At 42.5% G+C, this 23,461-nt stretch overlaps 2 protein-coding genes across 3 annotated transcripts in view; one reads left to right on the top strand and one right to left on the bottom strand.

Annotated features, from left to right (window-relative positions):
* dnajc17 (DnaJ (Hsp40) homolog, subfamily C, member 17) overlaps positions 1–23,461 on the bottom strand; it is a 29,900-nt gene extending 6,439 nt beyond the window's left edge. For both annotated transcript variants that reach the window (XM_068580948.1, XM_068580947.1), the window contains exons 1-10: positions 23,262–23,461; positions 17,701–17,770; positions 16,072–16,130; positions 15,894–15,981; positions 15,540–15,616; positions 14,732–14,843; positions 13,775–13,824; positions 12,364–12,441; positions 10,440–10,520; positions 9,677–9,796 (exon numbers count right to left, since the gene is read on the bottom strand). In XM_068580948.1, the coding sequence (XP_068437049.1) occupies positions 9,677–9,796; positions 10,440–10,520; positions 12,364–12,441; positions 13,775–13,824; positions 14,732–14,843; positions 15,540–15,616; positions 15,894–15,981; positions 16,072–16,130; positions 17,701–17,770; positions 23,262–23,342 (816 nt within the window). In that variant the 5' untranslated portion in view covers positions 23,343–23,461. The remainder of the gene's footprint in view (positions 1–9,676; positions 9,797–10,439; positions 10,521–12,363; positions 12,442–13,774; positions 13,825–14,731; positions 14,844–15,539; positions 15,617–15,893; positions 15,982–16,071; positions 16,131–17,700; positions 17,771–23,261) is intronic.
* On the top strand, positions 3,465–4,175 carry LOC137788119 (cdc42 effector protein 3-like). The gene has a single exon (XM_068580949.1). The coding sequence runs from the start codon at positions 3,465–3,467 to the stop codon at positions 4,080–4,082; it is 618 nt and encodes a 205-aa protein (XP_068437050.1). The 3' UTR covers positions 4,083–4,175.

Raw genomic sequence — 23,461 nt, 5'->3', positions numbered from 1 at the left:
CTTAGAAAAGAAGATTTCACAGAAATCCAGCTCGGGTTTAACGCATCGGCCCAGAGGCTACACAGCATGACAACCAAACTAGAAGAGTGAGCCGAACGGGGGTCAGACAGAAGGTTGTGTGAGGTCATTTCAATACAGCAGATAACACGAGCACTTCACCCTGATTGTCTTCCAGCATTGCAGCAGTATTGTGGCTGTAGCTGGAAGGAGGAGGGGGTTTCTACAAAGAGAAATGTTCTGTTTCAGTCTTGAGTAAATGTTATGATCATTTTGTTTGCGTGAGTAATTGTGTCTGGTCTCGCAGACTGCTCTGGTGCTAGAGAGCGGAGCGGGAGAACAAAAGAGGATCAGGCGGCACACCCTTTGTTTATTGGATCAATATGAAAGGACTAGAGGAACAGTGAAAGATATGATTTGTTCATTTTATTCACATCCTGTATGTTCAAGTTTAATGAATGAGGAGGAGGAGCATTAAGACTCTGAACAAAGGGATCCACAGCCGTGACCTTGTTTCTGCTGGAACGCAATGTCCATTTTAAGACTGGGATTGCATGTTCATCTTAATATATTCTCTTTAAAAACTTAAAAAGGGGCACAGATTGTCTATGATAATACAAAATGTACTCTCCAAACCATAAGACAACCAAAAGGGCATGACCAGCACCAAATTACTGCCTTTAAGAGCACAACAAAATGCTGCGACCGTGCCACTTTTAACACAAACTAATTCCATGGAGCAGAAAAAGAGTTTTGCTGTTCAAACACAATTTCCATTGCTGTGTTGATAAAGCATTCCAAAAGGCAAAGACAACACGCTGAAGGCGTGAGAAGTGGAAACGCAACAAGTTATCTTTCTTGTGCAACCCAGCGTGCTTGTACATACATGTCCGTTTGTGAGAGTGCGCTTTGATTGCACAGAGGAGCTATAGGCCTCCAGTCAGGCAGAAGGGCCTGTGCAGTGGGCTCGACTCGGGGCTTTAGACATGCGGACAGCAGGCAGGAAATCAGGAAATCGGCAGAGCACACAGACAATGACATGGAGATTAGAGATCAGTTAACCCCTCCTCTGAGGGGCTGACCTGTTTGCCCACTGACTATGACTTCTTTTTAGATACAAGCACACAATCTATGACACACACACCTATTCACACTCCACATCCTCTCTCGCAAACAGCTCTTGAAATGAGTTGGGTGCCATAGTTTCTCCCACATTTTAATATCACAGGAATTAAAATCAGCAGCTCCCGTTTTGCACCCACTTTCCCACAGGTAATGGGTGCAGTCATCCAACCAGCAGGACGTATTTTAACACTCATGAGTAAATGGCCAACATTCACCGCAACCAGGATGATATCATCTGATGTCTGGCAACCATTTTAAGGTGGGATGACTGCAAATGTAAAGTAAGAAAACAAATGGAAGGCAAGCCTCCACCTGGATACCTTAACACGCTTGTACTCTGACCTCACCTGGCTTATCTCTTAGGCTGAGAAGACTTTCACAGGCAACACACCTGGAGAGCTCTGCAATGCGAGACGGAGTTCACACTGGGAGAGATTAGCAAAAAAAAAAGAAAAAAGACAAGACGGATCAAATGTCCCGGGACTGAAACCACTCACCAAGCAACAGCAAAGGACGGTAAGAAACACCGGACGGTTAAATGTTACAATTTAATGTAAAAGTCGACAAGGTTGTGACAGGAGAGGAAAGTCCCTCACTAGGTTTCTGTTTAAGGATGTGCAACGTAACTGTTGAACAAGTCCCATCATGTCAAGAAAGAGTTTGTCAGGGTGTGCAGGTAGACGCGGCTCAGTTTCCTGACGGAGACGTGTGTGCATGTGTTGGATTCAAACATTCTGTATTTGCTCAGCCGGACAGGTAAGAACTAATCAGTCTTTATCGATCCTATTGCTCTTTTTATCCAAATACACAAACAACCGCAAGAAAAGGAAAAACCTTGGAACCAATTTCTTTTAACTAGTGGTTAGATTTTCATCAGATAAATTCCTCATGCGTGTCAAAGATAGATTGTTTATGGCAGCATGAGAAAGATCATTTTAAAATTGTTTCTTGGCCAATGTGTTTTAATGGGCTTCTTTAATTTCTACTTGGCCATGAAGTGTTTCCTGAACATGATACTCATGGCAGAAATCCTAAGACTCCTCCTCGGCCAAACTGACATGTTTGGAAAGGAATGCTGTTGTATCCACGCTATCCAATCTCCCGCTGCTACTAAAGTGCCGATAAAACCTTTACGGGCCAACAAAACCTGTTTGCTGTAGTGGCGTACAAATTTACAGAGTGAGTGTTTCAAGTCACGAACACAGATCTAATGTGGGTAAAGCTGTTTGGGAGACCGTAAAATCACAGACACTGGGCACATTATGTAATCGGTATGCCAGAGTTGATTAACTAAGTTCTGTTTTACTCAATAAAATGATTACAGGTCACGGAACGCAAACGTGCTCTTGTTTTTTTTTTTCATGAAAAGTTAGACTTTCATTTGTAGTATTGTATTGTTTCATATTGACAGAGAAGAAGAATGATTCCTCTTAAGTTTGGCTAATGGATGTGAAATTTGTATAATAGGAAATCCCCTGACTAAAACGGATAACTTAGTTTGAAATGTAATGCCGACAGTGTTATTTATGAGGAAAAAATATTGAACTCTTTTTCCATATCCAGTCACTGCATAACTCTCACACTACAGCAAAATAAACTGACTGCATCCCGGCTATTTAGAGTTTTCACAAAATCAAAAACATGTGTTCCAAAGTCAAATTATTATGATTTCTGACAGAAGTTTTGGTAAAACCTCATGTTCTCCTAAAACAAAATGTGAAGAGATATATAATTCCCTTACATGCAGGGCAACAGTTACCATTTGGGAACCTGAATTGTTGTTGGTTTTGTTACTGGAAGTCCTAAGTAGGCTGAATGACTTCCTTTAGGAATGGCTGCAGACCACACCTGATTTATGGGAGGGGGGGGATGGGATTGGAAAAGTAAATATTTAGAAATGAAAGCTTCAAAGCATTGTTGGAACAGCCCCCTGCTGCAAAATTATATTGAATTTCATTAAATCAAAATCAAGGGGAGCAGGTGCAATCTCTAAAAACATTGGCTGCCGATTCACATGAAGCTGTCTGATTCAGTGCAATACCCACATCTGGTGCTCCATTAGAAGAGCAAGCACAGACCTGCTCAATATTGGAGCATGGTGTGAGAGACGCCTCGATTATCAAAAAGGGGTTCATTATGTAGCATCATGAACTTGGTATTAGACTTGGGTTGGCAAAACTATAACTTCTCTTTTCTTGTGTTTGATGCAGATGGAATTGTGTTCATGAGCTTCACCACTTCCTGAGGATTCACTGTCAAACAAAAAGGAGGACACACAAAGACTGAGGAGCTATATAAAAAGGACAAATAGAAACATTCCGGTCTCAACCAGATCCGCCACGATGCCACTTCGAGCATCGATGCACAGAAAGCCATCTTCTCGTTGGCCCAGCAGGAACAGCAAGCGCAGGGAGGTGCTGTCTGTCAACATGATTAGCCTACCACTGGCCGATTTCCGCCACATCACACATATTGGCAACGATGCACACACAGACAGCTTTGGAGACCTGTCCTTCTTAAAGATGGGCCATAATCTGCTTCTGCAGAGCTCCCAAAGTGAGCAGAATATCTTCCTGGCCTGCTCTCCACCGCCAAAGCCTCCTCGTCTGAACCTCGATGAGGCCGACGGCTCCGAGAGCCCTGACTGGCATGTGCGCCACCTGCACAGCGCCGGACAGAGGAGAAAGAAATGCAGCTCTATGCCGCTGCTGGACAGTGAGGAAGGGGAAGCAGAGATGGAAAAGGAAGACGGGTACCAAAGTGGGAATAATGTTGCTCCCAATCTGGCTCACAGCCTCGGACGGGGCAGCCTGAATTCAGACAAGGATGAGGACTCCACAGAGACCTGTGACAAAACTGTTGGACAGCACAAGGAGGAGGACAGTGGCTTTTCATTCAGCCTTGATCTGGGCCCTTCAATCCTCGATGATGTTCTCCAGGTGATGGATAAACGGGAGTAGCCAGGCGTTACAGGAAGACTTTATTAAACGTGTGGAATATGGGGGGACCCGCTTCCACACACGCCTGATTGTGGACAAATTAATATCCTCAAGCTCATTGAAATTGATCCGGAGGTATATGATGGTGTGATCCCATTGCTACCATGTACAGACAAACTTACCTAAACTATGTTTTAATGGAGGTAAACTACACTGAAAACACTGATACACAGGATGATTACTATGTGACTTTTTAACTTGAGTTCTCAATTAAAAAAGGTAATTATTAACTAACTTTAACACTAAACAGTCATTATTCTCCTTTGATACACAGTTTAAGTTAATTATTTAATCCATGATGCACATTTTCACCTACTTTTACTTCCCTCTTTTGCTATTGAAATTCCCCAAACCACATAGCACGGCACAGCACTGAAGACGTCTGTTAAGACTTAAGAGTGTTGTGTTTAAGAAAAGAAAAGCTGCGGCTGGAGTCCAAGGTCCTCGAGCTGTGATGTCTTGGCTCTTGGCGTGCTTGCCAATCTATTGTGTGCAGAGGGCAATTTTTCCTCCGCACGCATCCCAGAGGCCCCACTCAAAGGTAGACCAAGGTACCCCCCATCTCTCATTCCCAACAATGCAGTGAAAACAAACACTTAGCCCTGCTTCCAATAAAAGCCAGCCAGTGGTGGCAGGTTGGGCTGCAGACCAAGCCAGGCCACAGGTCCAAGACCTTAAAGAAAAAAAAAAGAAGCAGGCTGTTTTCTTAGCTGCAAATCAGAGTCTGATGCTCTGGTGAGTGGCGCACGAGAAGGAAAGTGGTAAAGGGTAACGTGATACTTCCACATATGCAGGGGGTGTCGAGGGAGGAGGACCAGAGACATCCATTACTGCAGCAAAAGTCCTGATGAGGGTTTAAACACTACCTTCTGACCAAACAGACACCAGACACTTGAAAAAGAAAAGTGATTCTCACGTACACTGACGATGCGTGCGTTCATGTTCATGCAGTACGCATGTGTGTGCCAAACCGAGATTTGTGCAGACAAGCTAGGTCCACTTTGCCCAGGTCTGGAGAAGGGAGAGTCAGGGCAGAGCCTCAGTCTGTGCCTTAGTGGGAGGTTGCCAGGAAAGGCCGAGGGGCAAACCCAGAACCAGTCGCATTCCTGCGTTCCCCACGGGGTCATGCTGCGAAATATAGGAACCACAAGCGTCCCGCTGGGAGCGATAGATTTAGCATTCTATGTACGTCCAAACAGAAACAGCAATGTTTGTGGATACGTCTGCAGTGTATGTTTGTTTTGCCATCTCCAATTATACATCAGATATCACTGACCATCTTTCTCTTGTATGTTACAACAATAACACATTGTGAAACCTTTTTTTCTGCAAAGAAAAATGTACTGTTTTGTATTTTGGGGAAGTAAAGAAAAATATCTTTCACATTCCAAGATTGGTGGTTTTGTGGATAAAACTGCTCTCGTCAACATTTAAAAAGAGGTCGTATGAGACTGTTTACACATCTTGACGGACAGACGTATATTTGGCTTTTTAGCGGTCAGAAGCCACTGCGAGGGCCGTTAGCCTCGCCGAACAGTTTCTACAGAGTGTACAGCCTTGGATTATTCACTGCAACATGCAGTACAACGTTATTTGAAGGTGGGAAAACACACAAACCCAAATTAGACGGACATGACGAGCAGGATTTTTATGAGTCACAAACAATGTATTACAGTAAACTGGACTTTGTGATACTGGTGTGCCTCACCAAAGAGGTGACATTCAATAGCTAACCAGGGTGTGGCTGCAATTTCTCAGACATTTTTATACAGGCCACCTTTTCCAGATAAGCAGGAGAGAGTTATTCAGTCACAGACTTTACATTGGACAGTTATCTACTGTCTGCTTCATTTATTCGCAAGAGAAGGAAGAATTGTTCAATATCACGCAGATACAGTGGAAACAAATGATTGAGCTAATGAGTAGATGTGAAAAAAGAAGGTATTTCATGTCCTTCAACTGTAATTGATAAAGAAATCTACTGACACATGTTATGATATCCCATACTTATTCATTAATGTCTTCAAATATTCACATTTTCTGTCTGTTTTTTCTAAAAGGAACCTTCCTGCAGACAAGAGTCCTTGGCTGCTTTGACTCGTCCACACAAGAGCTCTCGGTGTGAAGAATCACATAAACTTAAGCTCAACAAGTGTTCAGCCACATGACTGATGTGAGAAGAAAGAGCCCATAATTGAAGACAAATCATCTTGTCTGTGCAGCACAAACTGACCGAGCTGTGAAGTAACCCATCACATCTGGTACCACTTCTCTCCCTCCAAAAAAACTAAACTTGCTGTCATACAGAATACCAGGAAGCTCCGTCATCTCGCTGAAGAGCAGCTCTTATGAGTTATTTATTTTGTCAGGTACTAACTAAAAAACTAAAAATATTGTTTTGGCAAATACGTCTGTCTACTGTAATTGAGTCTCCCGGTTCAACCTGATGTTACTGAAATATGCTGCATGGTTCCACACACACACTAAAGGGGATTTTTTGAAAGCGATATTGTTTGAGCGCTGTGTATTGCGTCAGGATGTATTATAAAGCTATAGACACGAGGGCCAAGCAGACTCATAACCGCTATCCCCTCTCATGATATGCATGATGAATTGGGCGTAATCATGAAATTCTGACTACAACATAATCACACCCGACATTTCCTTTTGTGAGAAAATACCAAAATGCGTCTATACAGTTCAAGCTACCCAAAAGCGTTGTATCCTTTCTATAAACTGTCTGGGATTCTGTTCCAATTTTACAGAAACGATTCATCACCAAACACTCCAACCTCGTATATTACGAGGTGCGCTGCCTCTTTCGTTTTTTTGTTTTTTTTTACATATGAACTACTCTTAGTTGTTTATTGTACCATATGATTTATTGTGAGTAATCCTAAGGGATGCAATGTGAGCTTGAGTTGTTTAAGGCACTATTAAATTAAATTGACTTTTTATTATTTACTATATCCATCCGTATTATCAGGAACAAATCAATAACAACAACAACAATATGATGTCCTCATTTTGGGTTTGCTGTCAGCAAATATCAGAAGCCCGCTGGTCTCCCGAAACAGAAGTCTTATCTCCAATCAGAGAGCGGTCTGACCAGGGTTGACTGTGCCAAAAGCACGGCAACATACAATGCATCTCTTCCAGACTTAGAGGCTACTTTAGATGAGAGTGCACTTTTTGAGCGCGAGCAAACCGTTGAGCTGGAAAAACAATCCCAGAATAGCTGATCTGCTGCATCTGGTTTGTGTCGTGACAGGCCGACGATGACTCTCCAGCTCAAAAGGAAGGAGCAGGGCTCGAACACTCAAACTAAAATCCTTTATGATAGGTTCATGTTAAATAATATGGTATGTTAAACTGCGCAATAAACAATGAATTAAGACACAGGGATTGATGACGGGATTACATCTCTCAAGAGACACACACACACCTTACGTCTGGCAAAAACAGAACAAATGGTGAGATACTGATTCCTTAACCAAGACAGTCTGGAAGGTGAGATGTGAGTCATTACTCAGACTCAGTGGAATCGGCCACACATGTGAAATCAAATATTGATGCAGCCGCCATTTACAGCTTTTATTAAACACTGCAATCACATGTAGAGTATATGAGCCCTGCGGTGTTTCTGTTCGCACACAGGCCATAATTATACACCACAGACAAACAAGAGTTTATGTTATGTTTATGCACAATGACTGATTCAGAAATCACTGAGATGTGCAGAACAATGGTACAATGACTTGGGAAACGACTTCACTTTACATGACTTCAGCACTTCTTTCATAAACATTCCCCTTTCCCAATCTGTCACTTTGACAGTTTATTATGTCAGAGGGTAAAGACAAAACAAAAACACAGTCTATAGATGAAACTAGATCCTTTCCCAAAAGAGGGGACACAATTGAAAAGCCCGGAGCATGAGGAGCATTTCCACACAGTCTGGAAGATGGAAGATGTGGCCCTTTCCCATTTTGTTTAATTCGTGGTGAGTATAACTCGCTGAATGCAGTGAAGGGAGGGGGCGGGAGGGCTCTTATAAATTATGGACAAGGTCTCTGGATCCCTCTTAAGGGGAATTTGTCCCCCCAGTAAACTGGGACTGAGGCTGAAGTCATACGTCTGCATCTCTGAGCTCCCTGTAGTGAGACCATGACTCTCTGAGGACAGTTTTTGGATTGATGAGGTTAAAGAAGCCGCTTGCCCAAGCTGCTCCTATGTGATTGCAGCTGGCTGATGTGGGCTTGTGTTGGGATGGGAAAGACAATAGGAGAGGAATCTGACTTTCAGATGTCAGATAGAGTCCGTAGAGAAGGACCTCCAAGGCTCTGGCTTCTTATAACCTCTATTTCTCTTTCTCAAATGCCCCCCATGTCTAGGCCAGATGTGGAACAACATGACTAATATTGACACTGGTTCACCCATTATGTAATGTGGGGCCTCTTTAGCAAGACGTATTCTCGCTGAGGGCTAATGTGAAAATTACCCGGCCAAAGGTGCAGGACAAAAAAAAGAAAAATGAACCAATCCGCTTTGGATATCTGTAAGGCAAACCGGGTTACCATAATAACATTTGAAGAGATTAGAGTGACAAGTCCCAGTGTGCAGGCTGAGTCTCACATGCTAGCCTTGACAAGGGGGTCTGAGACACCGCACTGAGTTTAGGGGTGAAACCCAGTTCAGCAGCAGCTCTGGAGACACAAATAAGTAGACGGATAGAGTCTGCTGAGCTGAAATCCCTCACAGTTAAAGATCACAACATTGGAGAAGAGAAATGGACACAGTGGGTAAAAAAAACATTACTTCATACTAATCTAATGACAACGAAGAAACACGTTGTAGAGTCTCAGTGGATTCAGCTGAAATTAGATTTTTCAAAAGAGTTCATCTCTCTGGTGTCTGAATGTGGGCGGGCAGCTGAAGACAAAATATTAGGTGCGCAAAATCAATTAAAAACGTTGATATCGCAGTATTGACTACCGTGATTTTCCCATCACAAGAGGCCACACGTACGCCTAAAAGGAAACATGATTTTCTTAAGGAAGCATTTTGGGTTTGTGCAGCAAAATTTAAATCTAAAAAATGACTATTTTATATGATGCGATATCAGTCGCAACATATAGACGAAGGCACCGATCACAGATGGGGACATTCGGTCAGACTTACGTGCCAGGCTACCATTATTGCACATGGCTTCTTCTGTGTTGCTTTGCGGAGCGCAGCATTCCTGGCGTCTCTCAGGTCAGGCCTGTTAATGAGTGGCCGACCAGGGGCTTTGGGCCAGTCCCAGATCAGCGCCTCACCTCTCCAAATCAAATAAACTGAGGTTTATTTAACCAAACACATTGTTCTAGACCACGCGAGGGGAGTGCAAGCACTGGGGTAATACTCACACCACTGATACAAAAATAAAACCTCACAAGGCTTACATACTTCCCTTTGTGAGACAGTGTTTAGCCAATAGTATTTTTGTTGGAAGCTGTGTACATGGGAACATTATGTGTAACATAACATGCTTTATGAGGGAGAATGCATGGTACCTGTGAAGATGTGAACTGGCCAGGTTGAGACGCTGGAGCAATAACCTCGGGTTGTCCCTCGAGCCACGAAATCTTCAAAGGGTTTTTACTCAGGCCAACTTCATTTTTAGCTGCCAGCTCCTAAAAACACAAAACATGAGTGGATATTTGGTTTTGTTTTTCTATCAGTATTTATTAGGACAAAAAGAACTTCCTCCTTCCCCCGTCCTGATAGTTGTAAGAAATTGTGTTATATCCTTCTTACACCTGGGTATTATATACATATGAAAAACACATGTAGACGAGGACAACAGTGGATTGTAACTGGGCCAACTCCCAGAGCAAGACTGGGACCTGGAGATGGACCACAGGACCTGTGCCCAAATCCCTTTAGACTGGCAGACATGTTCTGTGGAGGGAAACCACACGTTGTGGAGAGGAAACCACAACAAAATAGTACACCATCAAGACAAAGGGCCTGAGGATCCAGACAGTGTGGAACAATGAAGCGGCTCAAGTTCTTCCGTCCAATAGTTCCCATCCGCTCAGAGAACTCGACACGGCAGAATGACTACAACATTACTTTAGGTTGCAACAACCGTCCTGAGGCTGGGAAATCTAAGACGGGTGTCATTCTTAGTAATAACTAAACTCAACAGGTAACCGTAGACTAAAAATAAGTGAAAAACAAATGTGGCTGCATAAAAATGTCTGTTTTGAAGAAGATTTGTATCATTGAACCAGCAGAATGAAGACACTGAGCGGGGAAGAGTTGGGTACTTACAGCTGCTCTCACAGTTGCAAATTCAACCACAGCGCTTCCTCTCTTCTTACTCGACACGATCACATTCGAAACGTCTCCATACTAGAGGTAAGAAAGGGGAGAATGAAAGAAAAGAGGAGAGAGGCAGAACATTCAAATTAGTATTGCCTTTCACAGCAAAACCCATAAGCATGAAAACACAAAGCATATGCAGACCGACAAACTGAAAACATGGGTGAATACAAAAGACTTTTGGAATAAAAAGTTAGGCTTTAATATGCGTTTGGTTATTAAACCTAATCTCCAATGATAGGGTTTGTGTGTTCGGGACTGAGTTAGTAAAGCTACAACGAACATCGTGTACCAAAGTGAGGCAAGAGGCAGCATTGGATCATTTTAGCTATTGCTTGTGCAATTGCATTTGATAAACAATATTTTGGGATGTAAACTGAAATTAGACGCGTCTCGAATCCAACTCCCTGCCACCAATCAAAACAGGGAGGAAAAGCCGGGCAAAGAGCATCTCAGAAATTCCTGGATCTCTGTCCAAGAGATGGAGAGAAGAGGAGGAAGACTAGAAACAAGCAGGGGAGACAAAAACCTGGTCCCTATTGAAGGAAGCCATTAGCAGTATTTTTTTTTAAATCCCTCAGTGTTTTGTCATTATTTATAACTGAGGCCTTTTGTATGAAACCTCTTCCCGCCAAAAGCAGGGGCTCGTGAGAAAGGAGGATGATGGACGGAGCCTTAGAGAATCTCATCCTGTGAAAAATTAGCTTTCCGGGAATCGGAAAGTCCATGAATGCTCGTATCTACCAAGGACATTCTGGAGCAAGCCAACAGTGACAAAAGAGACTCTCAAAGGTCTCGGTTTTCACAGAATATCAATGTTTTAACATGCTTTATTTCAAGCGGCCAAAGTAGACAACTCTGCACACGTACGTATGCACAAGTATACACATAACATACTTTCCCACACAGCGGTGGCTATTTTGACTTGCCCAAAACTTTAACTGTCACTCATTGTGTTTGCAATCTCAAAAGCAATCTTTACCTAAAATGTCCTCCCTCCCTTTGCTTCAGACGTTAAAAAAGAAACAACACTTCTTGTTTCACAGTGTTTACGATGATACAGGCCTCCTGCCTGGAACCATATTGATTGAGTTCGTGCAAAGGAGCAATTCATACGCCTTTTTCTGGACCAGCTTGACGTCACTGACACTCGCCCTATCCTCTTTTCAGGCCAACCTATGCCCCAACAAAAAGCCCTTGTGACGGATCACGGCAGAAGGTGGTACTAGGTTGCATGAGAAGAGCACATTTCCTAATGCCCCCCTCGGCAATGCTTAATCACCTGGTAGGAAGGGCACAAACAATGGCGTGCATGGCTTTAAAAGAGCACTACAACATTGCCCTCAGCACTTTCACTGCAACAAAACTTAATGGGCCTTGTTTAAGGGGAAGAATAAAACAATCTACAGTGATGTCATGCAGACCTCAAATATGGCCGGACTCTGCAGGCAAGTTTGTTACAGCATAGCTCTGCTTTGGGACAGTAAGAATAGAGATACGATGAAACGATTAATGGAATTTTTATTATTTTATTTATATTTCAATAATAATATGTAACCTCATATAAGGAGTTTAAGGATCATTTAATCAGAAAACAAAGATTAAGTATTCTGATGTCTGTTTTTATTTCATGCAGTTTAATAAATTCCCCACATTTATGCAAAATTCCTCAGAAGCAGTCTTGCTCATTAATTTTCAACACTGCCTACGATGTCGAATATGGATATATTTAAGAGGTAGTTACTTAGCCTTAAAGATTATTTCATTATATCATTCAATTGAAAATGGTACAGATACTGATAATTGTGTGAAAAGACAGGAATTATAAAGGGGTGTTTTTCTGTAACATTGTGGAAGAACTTAGGATGTTTACCTTTTGTAGAAGTGTGAAAATAATATCTTGAGAGTAGCCGCCATTCGTCTCGTCGTCTTTTTTACACTTCCACTTTAACTAGAATGAGAAAGTAGACAAAAAGAGAGGTCTTTATTAGTCAAGAAGTGCATGAGAGTGTCTAATCGTTAGAGCACAGTTGGTTAGACGCTGCTGATGAGGAGATAAAGTATGCCAAGTAACCGTGGCTGTGATGACACAGATTACTATAACCAGCAGGACAGGCTGGAGCTATGGGAAAGAAACATTGTTAAACTCTTGGAACATCACCCTGTCACCACCTGTGAGACCTGCAGTCAATTTCCATTCATACCAAAGATGACTGCCGGACAGTGAGAATGGTAAGAATTAACACAAACACTACAGGATGAACTGCTAAACTACGACTCCACAGAAAAAGCTCAACACCAGACACAACCATGACAATAACAAAGTCGTTTGCAAAAGACGCTAAGCTAATGCATGAATTTATTGTATTTATTTTGAGTCCTTAATTGTCTAATAGTCTCAGAGATTTGTTAAATCTAAAAATCAGGTTTGTGTTAACAAAGCCAGGAGAAGCTCAGATAACCACAGAGGGAGACCTCTGTGGCCCAAGTCTTTGGATGATTTTCTTCTCTGCTTAGGTAGTCAAAAATGACTCAACTATATCTTTACATATAGTCGTTTGTGGCTTTTTTAATGTTCAGAATGTTAAATAAAAATAATAATATAATATAATAATAGCAGATCATTTTGAATCGGGTTAAAGATATATTACTTTTACCGGACAGGAAAGGTATTGTACCCAATCTGATTCTAGAAACTACATAAGAAATACATTTAAGGAAAAATTAGATGCAATTAAATTCCCAAATTGTAATTTTATCTTTGAATGTCGACATGACATGAGCCAACAGTCTCTGAGATAGATTTATGTACTGATGCACCACGATAACGTCAGTCTGACGACTGCCGTTTGTTTTTCCAATTGAATACACAAATGTTGGGGGAATATACTGTTTTTAAAACCAGATTTAATGTCTAAACAGATTAGCTAACATCCCCAGTGTCCGATAATATGCACAGGCTCGGCAGTTTCCAGAAGGAAATATAATAAGCTCTCTCTTGGCATAGTTACAGGTCTCCCGAGGACATCAGGCCCACTCTGGAGGAAAGGGCGTCAGAACAGCCCGTGCGCTCAGTGGCAAGACAGCGAATGTGGTCTCCAAATAATGAATTACAAATGTCTTTGGTTCCATCAAAAGCCCTGTTGAGGTTCTACCTTCACTTTTGTTCAGATAGAGATGTGCCTCTTTTCCCATGTCCCTGTGTTACTCTTAATAAACTGTAAGCCTCATCCGGACTTCTCTATCTCGTACTCTGAATTAAAACCTATAGTTGCAAACCTTACCTTCAATTTTGGGGTCACATTGCTCTTGAAACATCTCTCCACTCCTGAATCTGATAATAAAAAAAAAACATGAGATGGAAATAAGATAGTGAAGTGAAAAGACAGGGAACCAACTGTTTTGTTGAGGAAAGAAATGCAGCACTCGAGATAGCAGTCAAGTCAAGCAGATGGTCAGCGATTTTGGGCTGTCATATGGAAAATGTAAAGCCCTTAGTACAGTCTGATGATCCACCGAGTGCCTCTCGAGAACAGACAGAGCACTGATCGAGCGGAGGGCTGCGGAGGCCTGACTGCGTGCAAATGGAGGAGACTTAAAAGACGTGCTGACTATGCATGAGTAATTGTCCAGCCACAAAAATGGATCCAAGTCCAGGGCCAAGAATCAGTACTTCCCCTAAATACACACACTTCCATAGCCTTCTTTTACAAGTCTCTTACTTTTTTCATGTGACCGAAATGGAGACGCTGTAGCTTTAAAGCAAAAGTATTATCAGGCGGTTAAAAGTTTGATGGAAAACTCTGTGTGTGTGTGTGTGTGTGTGTGTGTGTGTGTGTGTGTGTGTGTGTGTGTGTGTGTGTGTGTGTGTGTGTGTATGTGTGTGTATGTGTGGTGCTTGGCATTGCTCTGTTACCATGTCACTTTCCGTACTGCCAAGAAACTAAAATAGACTTCATCGAGCGCAAAACAAAAATTCAAAAATACATTCACTTATTTTTATTGGGTTTTTTATGTGAACAATATTTGGCAAACAACAGGGAACCGAGTGACTGCTGTGGTTTGACTGACAGTATGACGGTTGGGAAACAGAGTTTCACTCCGCTGAGGTTTTCGGGATTGTTAGAGGACTTCACTGGATCTAACTGGATTTATCCAAGCAGAACAGGACTGCGCTGAACTGGTTTGGTGAACAGGCCTGACGCAGACTGAGCTTGGTTAAATCTTGGAAGTGTACATACGTCCGTCTCTCGTTTGCTGCTGCTGTGCTTCTCTCTCTCTCTGGATCTGCTCTCTGATGAGCCTCTGTTCCTCCTCAAGCTGCCGGGATCCCTCCTCTCTCAAACGGGCTATCTGGTAGAAACAGACACACGCAATACTGTAAAGTGCTCAAACAGACATATTCAAAACACAGCAAATTATGAATCTTTCTTCTTCGTTGATCACTGATGTAATTCATCACCGATATGAGTCTCACATTCTAAGTCTGCTATTTTGTTTCTAGGAGAGAGTGCAGACAATCTTATTTCTTCAGTTAAGGCAATAACCCCTTGAGATGGGAAATAAAATGGAACAGTGCCACCTAGTGGTTACCTCCTCACCCCGAGGCACGTGGCCACATATTTATATGCATTTATTAGCACATTAAGCACAGGCCATGACTCACCTTGGAAGCGTTTACACCATTTTTATTTAGCATTGGCTTTCTAGACAAAGTGCACAAAGTCATGCAATATCACCTAATGGGTTTACTGATAATTGAGATATGGCAGTGAAGAAATAGCCTCTCTCAGACACAGCCTTTGTTCCTGGCCCAAGTCTTTGAATGATTTCAAGTAAATCAGAAGGGAGTATTTGACAAAAAACAGAATAGAAACACCTGGGTGCACTTCAGAGTTTCCTGGATGCACTGGACTACCTTCTTCCCAGTAAACTGCTACAGGCCTGTCGTACAGTGACATACAGTATTTATTTTGAACTTTCAACGTCCGCCCCGGGCAATGTTTGCTGTGTAATCATCTCGCATATGGTTTCTATAAATTCTCTTACCTCTTCTTCAAGTGTTCTTGTGATTTGCACCTCATCCTGGCTCTGAGCTTCTGCTTGTTGCTCTCTGGCCTCCAAGTCTGTCAGAGCAACACACATGCACGCAAACTGTGATAACAGACAAAACTGTGCAAAACTAATTTTTTATTTTTTTATTTTTTTAAGCTGCTCTTGTTTAATTTCCTGCTTGATAATCTATGCCGTCAAAATACGTCAAAATATACTAGCCAGTTAAACCTGGAATATGTATGACAACAAAATTGTTTAATATGACCTTTTACAATCCCAATAGAAAAATTGCTGTATAATAAAAACAGAAAATCAAGAGCTTTGAGGTGTTGTACCAAAGACACTCACCGAGCTTAACTTTCTTCCTCTTATCATCTAACTTCCTGGTTCGTTCTGCTGCTTGTTTCTTGGCAGCGCAGATCTTGTCATAAGCAGCCTGAAAACAGTATTAGACACCAGGATGAATCATGTCTGTGTGAGTGTGTATCAGCAGTTAAGACTTGGTGAGAGGCATCTGTGGCCTTACCTTGGCAGCGGCATCAGTTAACACCTCAAGAGCCTGGGACAACTGGTAGAAGAGCTCCACTAGAAAGAAAAGGGACGAGAAAAGCCAAAACAATGAAAACCCTCAAGTAGAAAACACTTTTTCTTTTTGCATCAGGAACCATTTTTTTACACATGGATTTGAGTGGCTACAATTAACTCTCAATTGTTATACACCAGAGATAAAAAGAAAGTGACGTGGCGTCAAGAAAGGGAGGAGAACATTGCATCTAGAGGGGACTTATGCCAAAAAAAGGAACTATGTGCTCAGCATGATATCTTCAAGCAGAAGCTTGGACGCGGGCCTGAATCAAAACGGAGACCTTTTATGCTTTAAAAAGGTGACATGAGTGTCACGAAGACTGTTATCTTCAATGACACAGACTACATTCCAACACAGACCTTTAGCCTCTCCATTTATCTTCCATTAGAGACACTGCCGCAATGCCCACGCATAACTCTCTCTCTCTCACACTCACACACGCACACACACACACAGTCTCCATCAAACAACGCCACACTACTGCATTATTCTAGACAAGCTTAATCATTCACTGATGTGAGGCCTAACGGGCCGATACTGTTTCTCCCTGTGGGGACCGGCAGTGCTCACTAACAGGAGGCTCTGGAGATCGTGCTGCCAGTGGAGGCAGTCAGGTTACCTTCACGCATATAATGGGCTGGAATGAAATGAAACTGGGGGGGACCTGCCATGCCCACGAGGCAGCTCAAAGTGTCACAACATGGGTGGTTGAGGAAAGTGAGGAAATACTGGGAGAAGAGGGGAGGGGGGTACTTCAGTCAATGAGGAATCATGACCCCCAAGTCACCTCTAACATGCATACAACCATCCCCTGAGGAGCAGCAAATCCCGAGACTTGCTCCGCTCTCGTGCGATAGAGAAAGAGTCTGTCCATGTGCGGGTTCAAGTGTTGAGGCCCTCCAAACCACGTCTTTTCCATTTCAGGGAAACCGACCCCCTGCCTTTGCATTATCCCTCTCTACCCACCAAACCAAACCAATTTCCCAGTTTTTTTTTCTTGACATAATCAGGAATTGTCTGAACTCTCCAGAAACCACACAAACCGCACTTGAAAACACGCCTCAAGGCCAGTCTTTGTCCAAGGTGCCTTTTTTTATTTTATTTAACCCTCCCAACAAAAAAAAGCGACATTGGGATTTCCTGCTCTAATTGTTGACATGCTGATTGGCGACAGGCCGCAGAAGGACTCAAGCCAACGACTGTGGGGGTGTGGAAAGGCTGGTGGTGATGGTGGTGCTGTTGGTGTTTGGCCGGTCCTGTCTGGCTAGAAAGCCAGCGGGAGAGACGGGCGCTGGTTAGACGTCTTACAAAGTTCTGTGGCTCGGCCGTCTGGCAGGGCACAACTTGCTGACAGCGCTACTCTCGAGCGTTCATTTATGGTTTTGGAGATTGAGTTTCTCTCAGTCAGGCGATTAACGCGAGTACGTCAGAAAACAATTCAGAAATTGCATGAAGAAATAACACATCTTGCTCCAGTTCTACTAGGAGACTGAGAGAGGTCAGTGGCTCAGAATGGAGAGACGGTGAAGATGGACAAACACAGATAAGCACACAAAGAGGATCGCTCACCTGCTTTTGGGTTGTCTGGGTTCTTGTCTGGATGGCATGTCAAGGCCTTCTGTCTATAAGCTTTCTTGATCTAGGAGAAAAACAGAAGAACCCCCAGAGTTATGGGGAGTGGAAAATGTTGATTAGGAACAAAGTGAACGAATCATCCACTTAAGCACAAAGTTTGGCCATGTGAAAGTTAAATTCTTACTCTCAATACCAATTATCTTTATCCTCGTCCTTGGTCCAGGAAACCAAAGAAACAATGGTCCCATTGGAATAATGCCATAAATGTAAGAGTGACATGAACAAAACAGTGGGAGTGAAATGTGGTCTGCATTTACATTCTTATTTTTATTTTTTTTAATGGATTGTATTATGGGGATCAAATCAACACCTGAGTTGATCCTCTGCTTCATGTCCTTTTGACATGTTGTTAATGGACTCAAACCACTTCGGCACAAACTCCACAGTGAATTATCCCGCACAAGAATTCTTAACTATTCTCAGGCCCATCGCCAGTGTGCAAGATGAATGTGTCCCAAGTTGCGGCCTAGTATGAGTCCACCTTTAGTCAAACTCAAAAAATGTTAAAACAACATGCACAAACAGAGTGCCATTGTCCATAACACATCTGAGAAGGCTGCCATTAATATTTTAGGCAGGGAGCCAAAACTTTTGGGGGGCGTTCAGAAAACCAAAGTGGAAAGATTAAACAATACTTTTGAGTATTGTAATGTCATATGAGGTTTTAGTTATAGCTGATTTTTTAACTCTAGGTCACTGCTTGGAATGTTAACCATTCATTGGTCCTTCTAGGGATCAGTTAATGACAAGGTGGCTTTCATTAGATCTCTGCTCTTCTGGAGAAAGAAGGGAAACTTTCCGAGGAGACAACCTCAAAAACACACGCTCATATGCATTGCAGGCTAAACACTTGGCGTAAACATCCACTATACATCCAAGCACACACACACTGATATACACTTTTTCACCAGTCTTAACCAGCCATGCCGACGTTGTGAATATTTTTCCATTTTTAGCAACTCCAATGAGTCTCCAAGACAACTTAGTCAACTTAAGCGCATTAGGCTGGTTGTCTATTGTCCAGGAACAAGAGCTCAGACGTGAAGCCTCAGATAGCGCCTTAATGTCACACGTCCTTTCTTCTTTCTCATGGTCAACATCAAGTTGTTCTTATTGTTGCAGTTCCAGTAAATGGGGACTTGGTTCATTCAGAGGGCTTTGAGAGACTGAAAATCATTGTGAGATTGTTTGTCTTGCTGCTTGGCACAAAGAGCCTCCCTACAGATCGAAACTGACACATGGGGCTGTGGACCGGGGCCAAACACGTAGAGTATGCTTACTGTTGGCCTACGCTTACTTCCCTATTCTAGCCTCCATGTCTCCTTTTCCCTTTTCTTTTCTATGTGTTCGCCATCATACTCTTGTGGCTTTGTCCAAATTTCTCCAAAGACTTTTGGTGAGGTAGGTACAAGAAAGGAAATGATAACTCAAGCTGAGGTTTGAATGCATCTTCATCCAGGCGTGTACAGGTTTCCAGTTGAAAGAAAGGCAGTTCCTCTCTGGGACCAAGATCAAGCAACGGGTAAAAAAAAAGACATATGAAAGCCATTGCATTGGGAGTAATGGATTGGTTTGTGCTTTCACAACGCACAGTAAAAGAGAGTCTGCTTTAAAGGATCTATACCAGTGTGTTAAACGGTTTTAGTTCAGAGTTCAGGCATGGTTTTATTTACTAACCCTCCAAGCAGCAATTTCATAAACTTGCATGTGTTAAATTATAATAAAAATCCACCACAGTGGACAACTCTGCATTATTTTTGTGTCGGTGTTGTAATGCAGTTAAAGTGAAAATTGATACAAAACGTATGGACTACATTACCTTCCACAAGAATAGTGAAAGTTGCAAGGTGCTTACTGTAATGCAGTAATAAAGAAGGCAGAATCGCTGCTCTAGTCCTTTAAGAGCTGATGCTGTGTCCTGAGTTCACACAAACTCTACTTCTCATGTTCATCATCACCTAAAGCCAGCTGATAAGATAAACACATCTCCACATCTGCTGGAAACACGGCAGATGTTTGACATGGTCGGGACAAAAGTCTAGCCAGCTGTGCTGTTTGACAAGTTCAACCTGTCATCATGGATGTTGTTCTGGTGGAGAGCAGCGAGGTTGCACGTCATCACCTTTGTCTCGCCGAGTTCAGTTCAGTTGAAGATCTAGTTAATACTTTTCTTCATTCCAGTTAATTATCCAACCTTCTTTTCGCTCCATCTCCTCCACCTTTCTTTTCCGTTTCTCTCCCTCACGCATCCTTCCCGATGTGCCTTGTTTCTCCCGCGCCTCCAGTGTCGTTTTGTTAAATAATACATGATTACTTCCATCAATGCAGTAACACGCTAGCCTTAATTGATGCTGGAAGACCCTGGAGCCCTTTGGTCCTACAAACTAGAAGCAAAAGCGGGCCAACTTTTGAAGAGGTTAGCACATGTGTGGATAAGAGCGCTCAGATTGAGTGGCACCTTCCTACAGGACTCGACAATTACTGTCGTTATTATCTTTGTGCAGTTCACCATGAGCTTTAGGGTTCCCAAAGGGGTTCCTAAATCAATTAAGAGTAAGACCATGTAAAGGAAAAACCATAGGAACGCCTAGGCTGAACCTAGATGCTGCCCACTGTCCCCTAATATGAGCAGATATATGCATATTTGATTATGTTATGTCATCCATCTCTTTCAATTCAAATTATTCAAGACTGTCACATGCCTTTTTTCTTGACTGCAGTCCAAACAAACCGAATTGCAGAAATGTCAACTATTTCCCACGCTTCAGTTCACAGGAGGAGCCAAGAAATCAAGGAAAGACTGATCATGCAGCAGCAGGCTTACAGTAGCCTAATGCTTCGTGACCAGTGAAAAACAGACTCTCTGTACCCGCTTGATCCCTGCCTGCCACAGTCGTAACTGCATGCCCACATCTTGTCCTCATTACGCCAATCTTTAGTGCCAATTATAGTTGACAAACTGGGCCCAGTGCAGCCTCAGCACAGCCTCTCGTCTGTGTGGCTGATTAGCTGCCTGATCTGCCATGGGCCCATCCTCCTTAATTACAATGCTCTGCTATTTACGGGACATTATCAGCTGGAAGAAAATAATAATAGGCACTGCAGGGAAAAGGAAGAGGAGGAGTGAAGACAGGGCAAAGATGATGTGACCGCAAGTAATAAGAACAATTGGATGTAATAAAGAGAGAAACAGTGAGACACTGTGATGGGCTTTCCATGTGTTTGTGAACCTGATGAAACAAACCTCCAGTCAAACTCTGCATTCATTCAATAAGACCCCTTGTTCACTTCAACAGTTATTCTTCACATCTTGATTCAAGACTAGACCCGTGTGCATTACCATTCCCATGAATTCAACCAAATTGACACTTTGGTGATTCTGTTTTTTGTTTGAATCGCATAACGGTTTGTCTGATATAATAACTGTAGCACTGTGCAACACAGATTAATGCATTGAACGTGAGTCGGCTTGGCGCCTCTTTCTGATGTTAAAAGACCTGAAATATCCGTCAATTCCAGGCGCCCCAGGATGCAATAGTAAACACACTTTACCTACCCTGACCAAGCAGACACTCAAAGAAGACATTCAGGTATGGAGTAAATACGGTATGTAATGTACCATACCACGTCAGGTACACAACAATGTAAGTAGCTGAACAAACCACAATGCATTTTGTGTGGTCTTGGCTGTTACCATCGTCTCACCAAGCAATCTGTGGTAGGTACACACACTTAGCAATCATTACTCAAGTCCAGCGGATATGCATGAGAATGACTCTTTAAGCGGTGGATAGCCTTCAGCATCAGCTTCCCGCAGCACACGGATAAAGTGAACCCCAGTCATCCATAGTCATTAAATCATAGACTGACATGCCAGTTCCTCCAGCATGCATCAGCCAGCCAAACTCATAAGAAGGTCAACAGCAGTGATAAGAGAAAGGGATGCTAAATAGAACCAGGAGGATATGCAGAACGTAAATCTCCTACGTCAAGACAATGTTTTACAAGCTGTGGCTGAGCCCACATAAACAGGCTGTGGGATGCGCTTCTTCTCCTAAACAACATGCCCGATAGCGGTGGAACAGCGGGTAAAATAGCTGGGATAAGTAGTTCATCTGATGGCATCTGTCTTCACACACTTGATGACTTGACTCCATGCAAACAACACACACACACACACACACACACTCGCTCTCGAACATCAACAGACCTCACAGAACCAGCTTTCTGCATGTTGGAGTCTCAATTGTACCCAAGCCATAACCGCTAACTTCCTCCAGGATAATACTCCAGGGAGGACAGGACTTTGAAATCCAATTAAGAAATTACATTCTTCCCTCATTTTGGCTGTAATTTTTATTTCCCATTGGGCTTGTGGATTCTCGATGCTGGAAACTGTGATGAGAGGGGGTCGTGGGGAAGAGGCAGTATTCAGGATATTATGGTAAACCACTCTGGACTGGGAAAAGAAATACAGAGTAGTTGATGAGTTCAAAAGACATGCAGGGAAAAAAAAGACGTTTGTCCTGTGCAGAGGTGAGCATAACTGATTTGTAGAGATAGCTTGTCAATTTGTATGACAGCATTTTTCAGGCCTCATCAGATATATTTGTGATCAGATATGTTTGTTTAGTTTTAGATAAAGAATATACTAAAAAAACATAAATTTAATTTAGCATCCATACTTTTGCTAATTTGTTAAGCACTGACATAATTAGTCTAATAATCGATTGGTTGATAAATAGGAAAATAATTGTTAAACATTGTGACAATCAAAGAGAAAAGCCAAACAGTCCATTTTTCTGGCTTCTACATTATGATCGTTCACTGCTGTATAACATTATTGTAAATTGAATATTTTTGGGTTGTGGACTACGGTGTCACCAAAAACCAGCTACATTGTCACTGCCATTTTGTACCTAAATTAAGATTTTATAAACCAAACCTATTTATTGGGGGAAATAACTGTCAGGGTACTTGAAGATTATTTTTTTTTTGCAGCCTTCGAATATATATTTACGATCACCAAATGCATTTCACGTCATTCTCGCAAAAGACTGATGCGTGACCGCCCCCGTGTGGCCTTTTGGTGTATTACAGCTCTGCGATTCAGCCATAAGCCCGTCTTTATGTCTTTTGCTGCATGCGTCTCATTTACTGGACCGAGCATTTCCGTCCTCGTTTTCATTTGCTAGTATTTCTCCTAACAGAAAAATACTCCTGTCTAGTTAACATGCACGACACACACAAGCACGCAAACACACACAAACTGCTGCATGCTCCATGATAGCAAGCTAATACAACCTCCTGCTGGCAGGCAAACACGTCACACAGTCTCTCCTGGTGAAAACACAAGTGCTGTGACCTTTAACGTTAACTAAGCCAAAAGTCCGAGGGACTGTCTGCTTAAACAGCCTCCTCCAGTCCGCCATGCGCCTGTAAAATAACGACTGTATATCGAGCTAACTAGCTTATTAGCTAGCTCATTTACACACCTCTTTCGATGTAGCAGTGTTTCCAACGTCGAGTAAACCATACAGATCCAGCTTCAGGATATCTTTGGCCTTTCCAGACATGTTTGCCGACAACGAGCGACGATACCAACACAGAATAAATAATAAATGTGAACGCAATGTAAACGTTTGGCTAATTCTATGGTTTGTTGTTGTTTTTCCCGGTCAGGAAGCATGCGTTT

This window comes from Clinocottus analis, unplaced genomic scaffold, assembly GCF_023055335.1.
Source record: "Clinocottus analis isolate CAN_PGR_092001 unplaced genomic scaffold, fCliAna1.0.p SCAF_17, whole genome shotgun sequence".
Taxonomy (NCBI): Eukaryota; Metazoa; Chordata; class Actinopteri; order Perciformes; family Cottidae; genus Clinocottus; species Clinocottus analis.
Note: the sequence above shows the minus strand (reverse complement) of the source record. Positions and strands in the feature narration are given on the sequence as shown.

What these genes read in the sequence shown, in the direction of transcription:
- LOC137788119 (XM_068580949.1), top strand. Translation starts at nt 3,465, where the DNA reads ATGCCACTTCGAGCATCGATGCACAGAAAGCCATCTTCTCGTTGGCCC.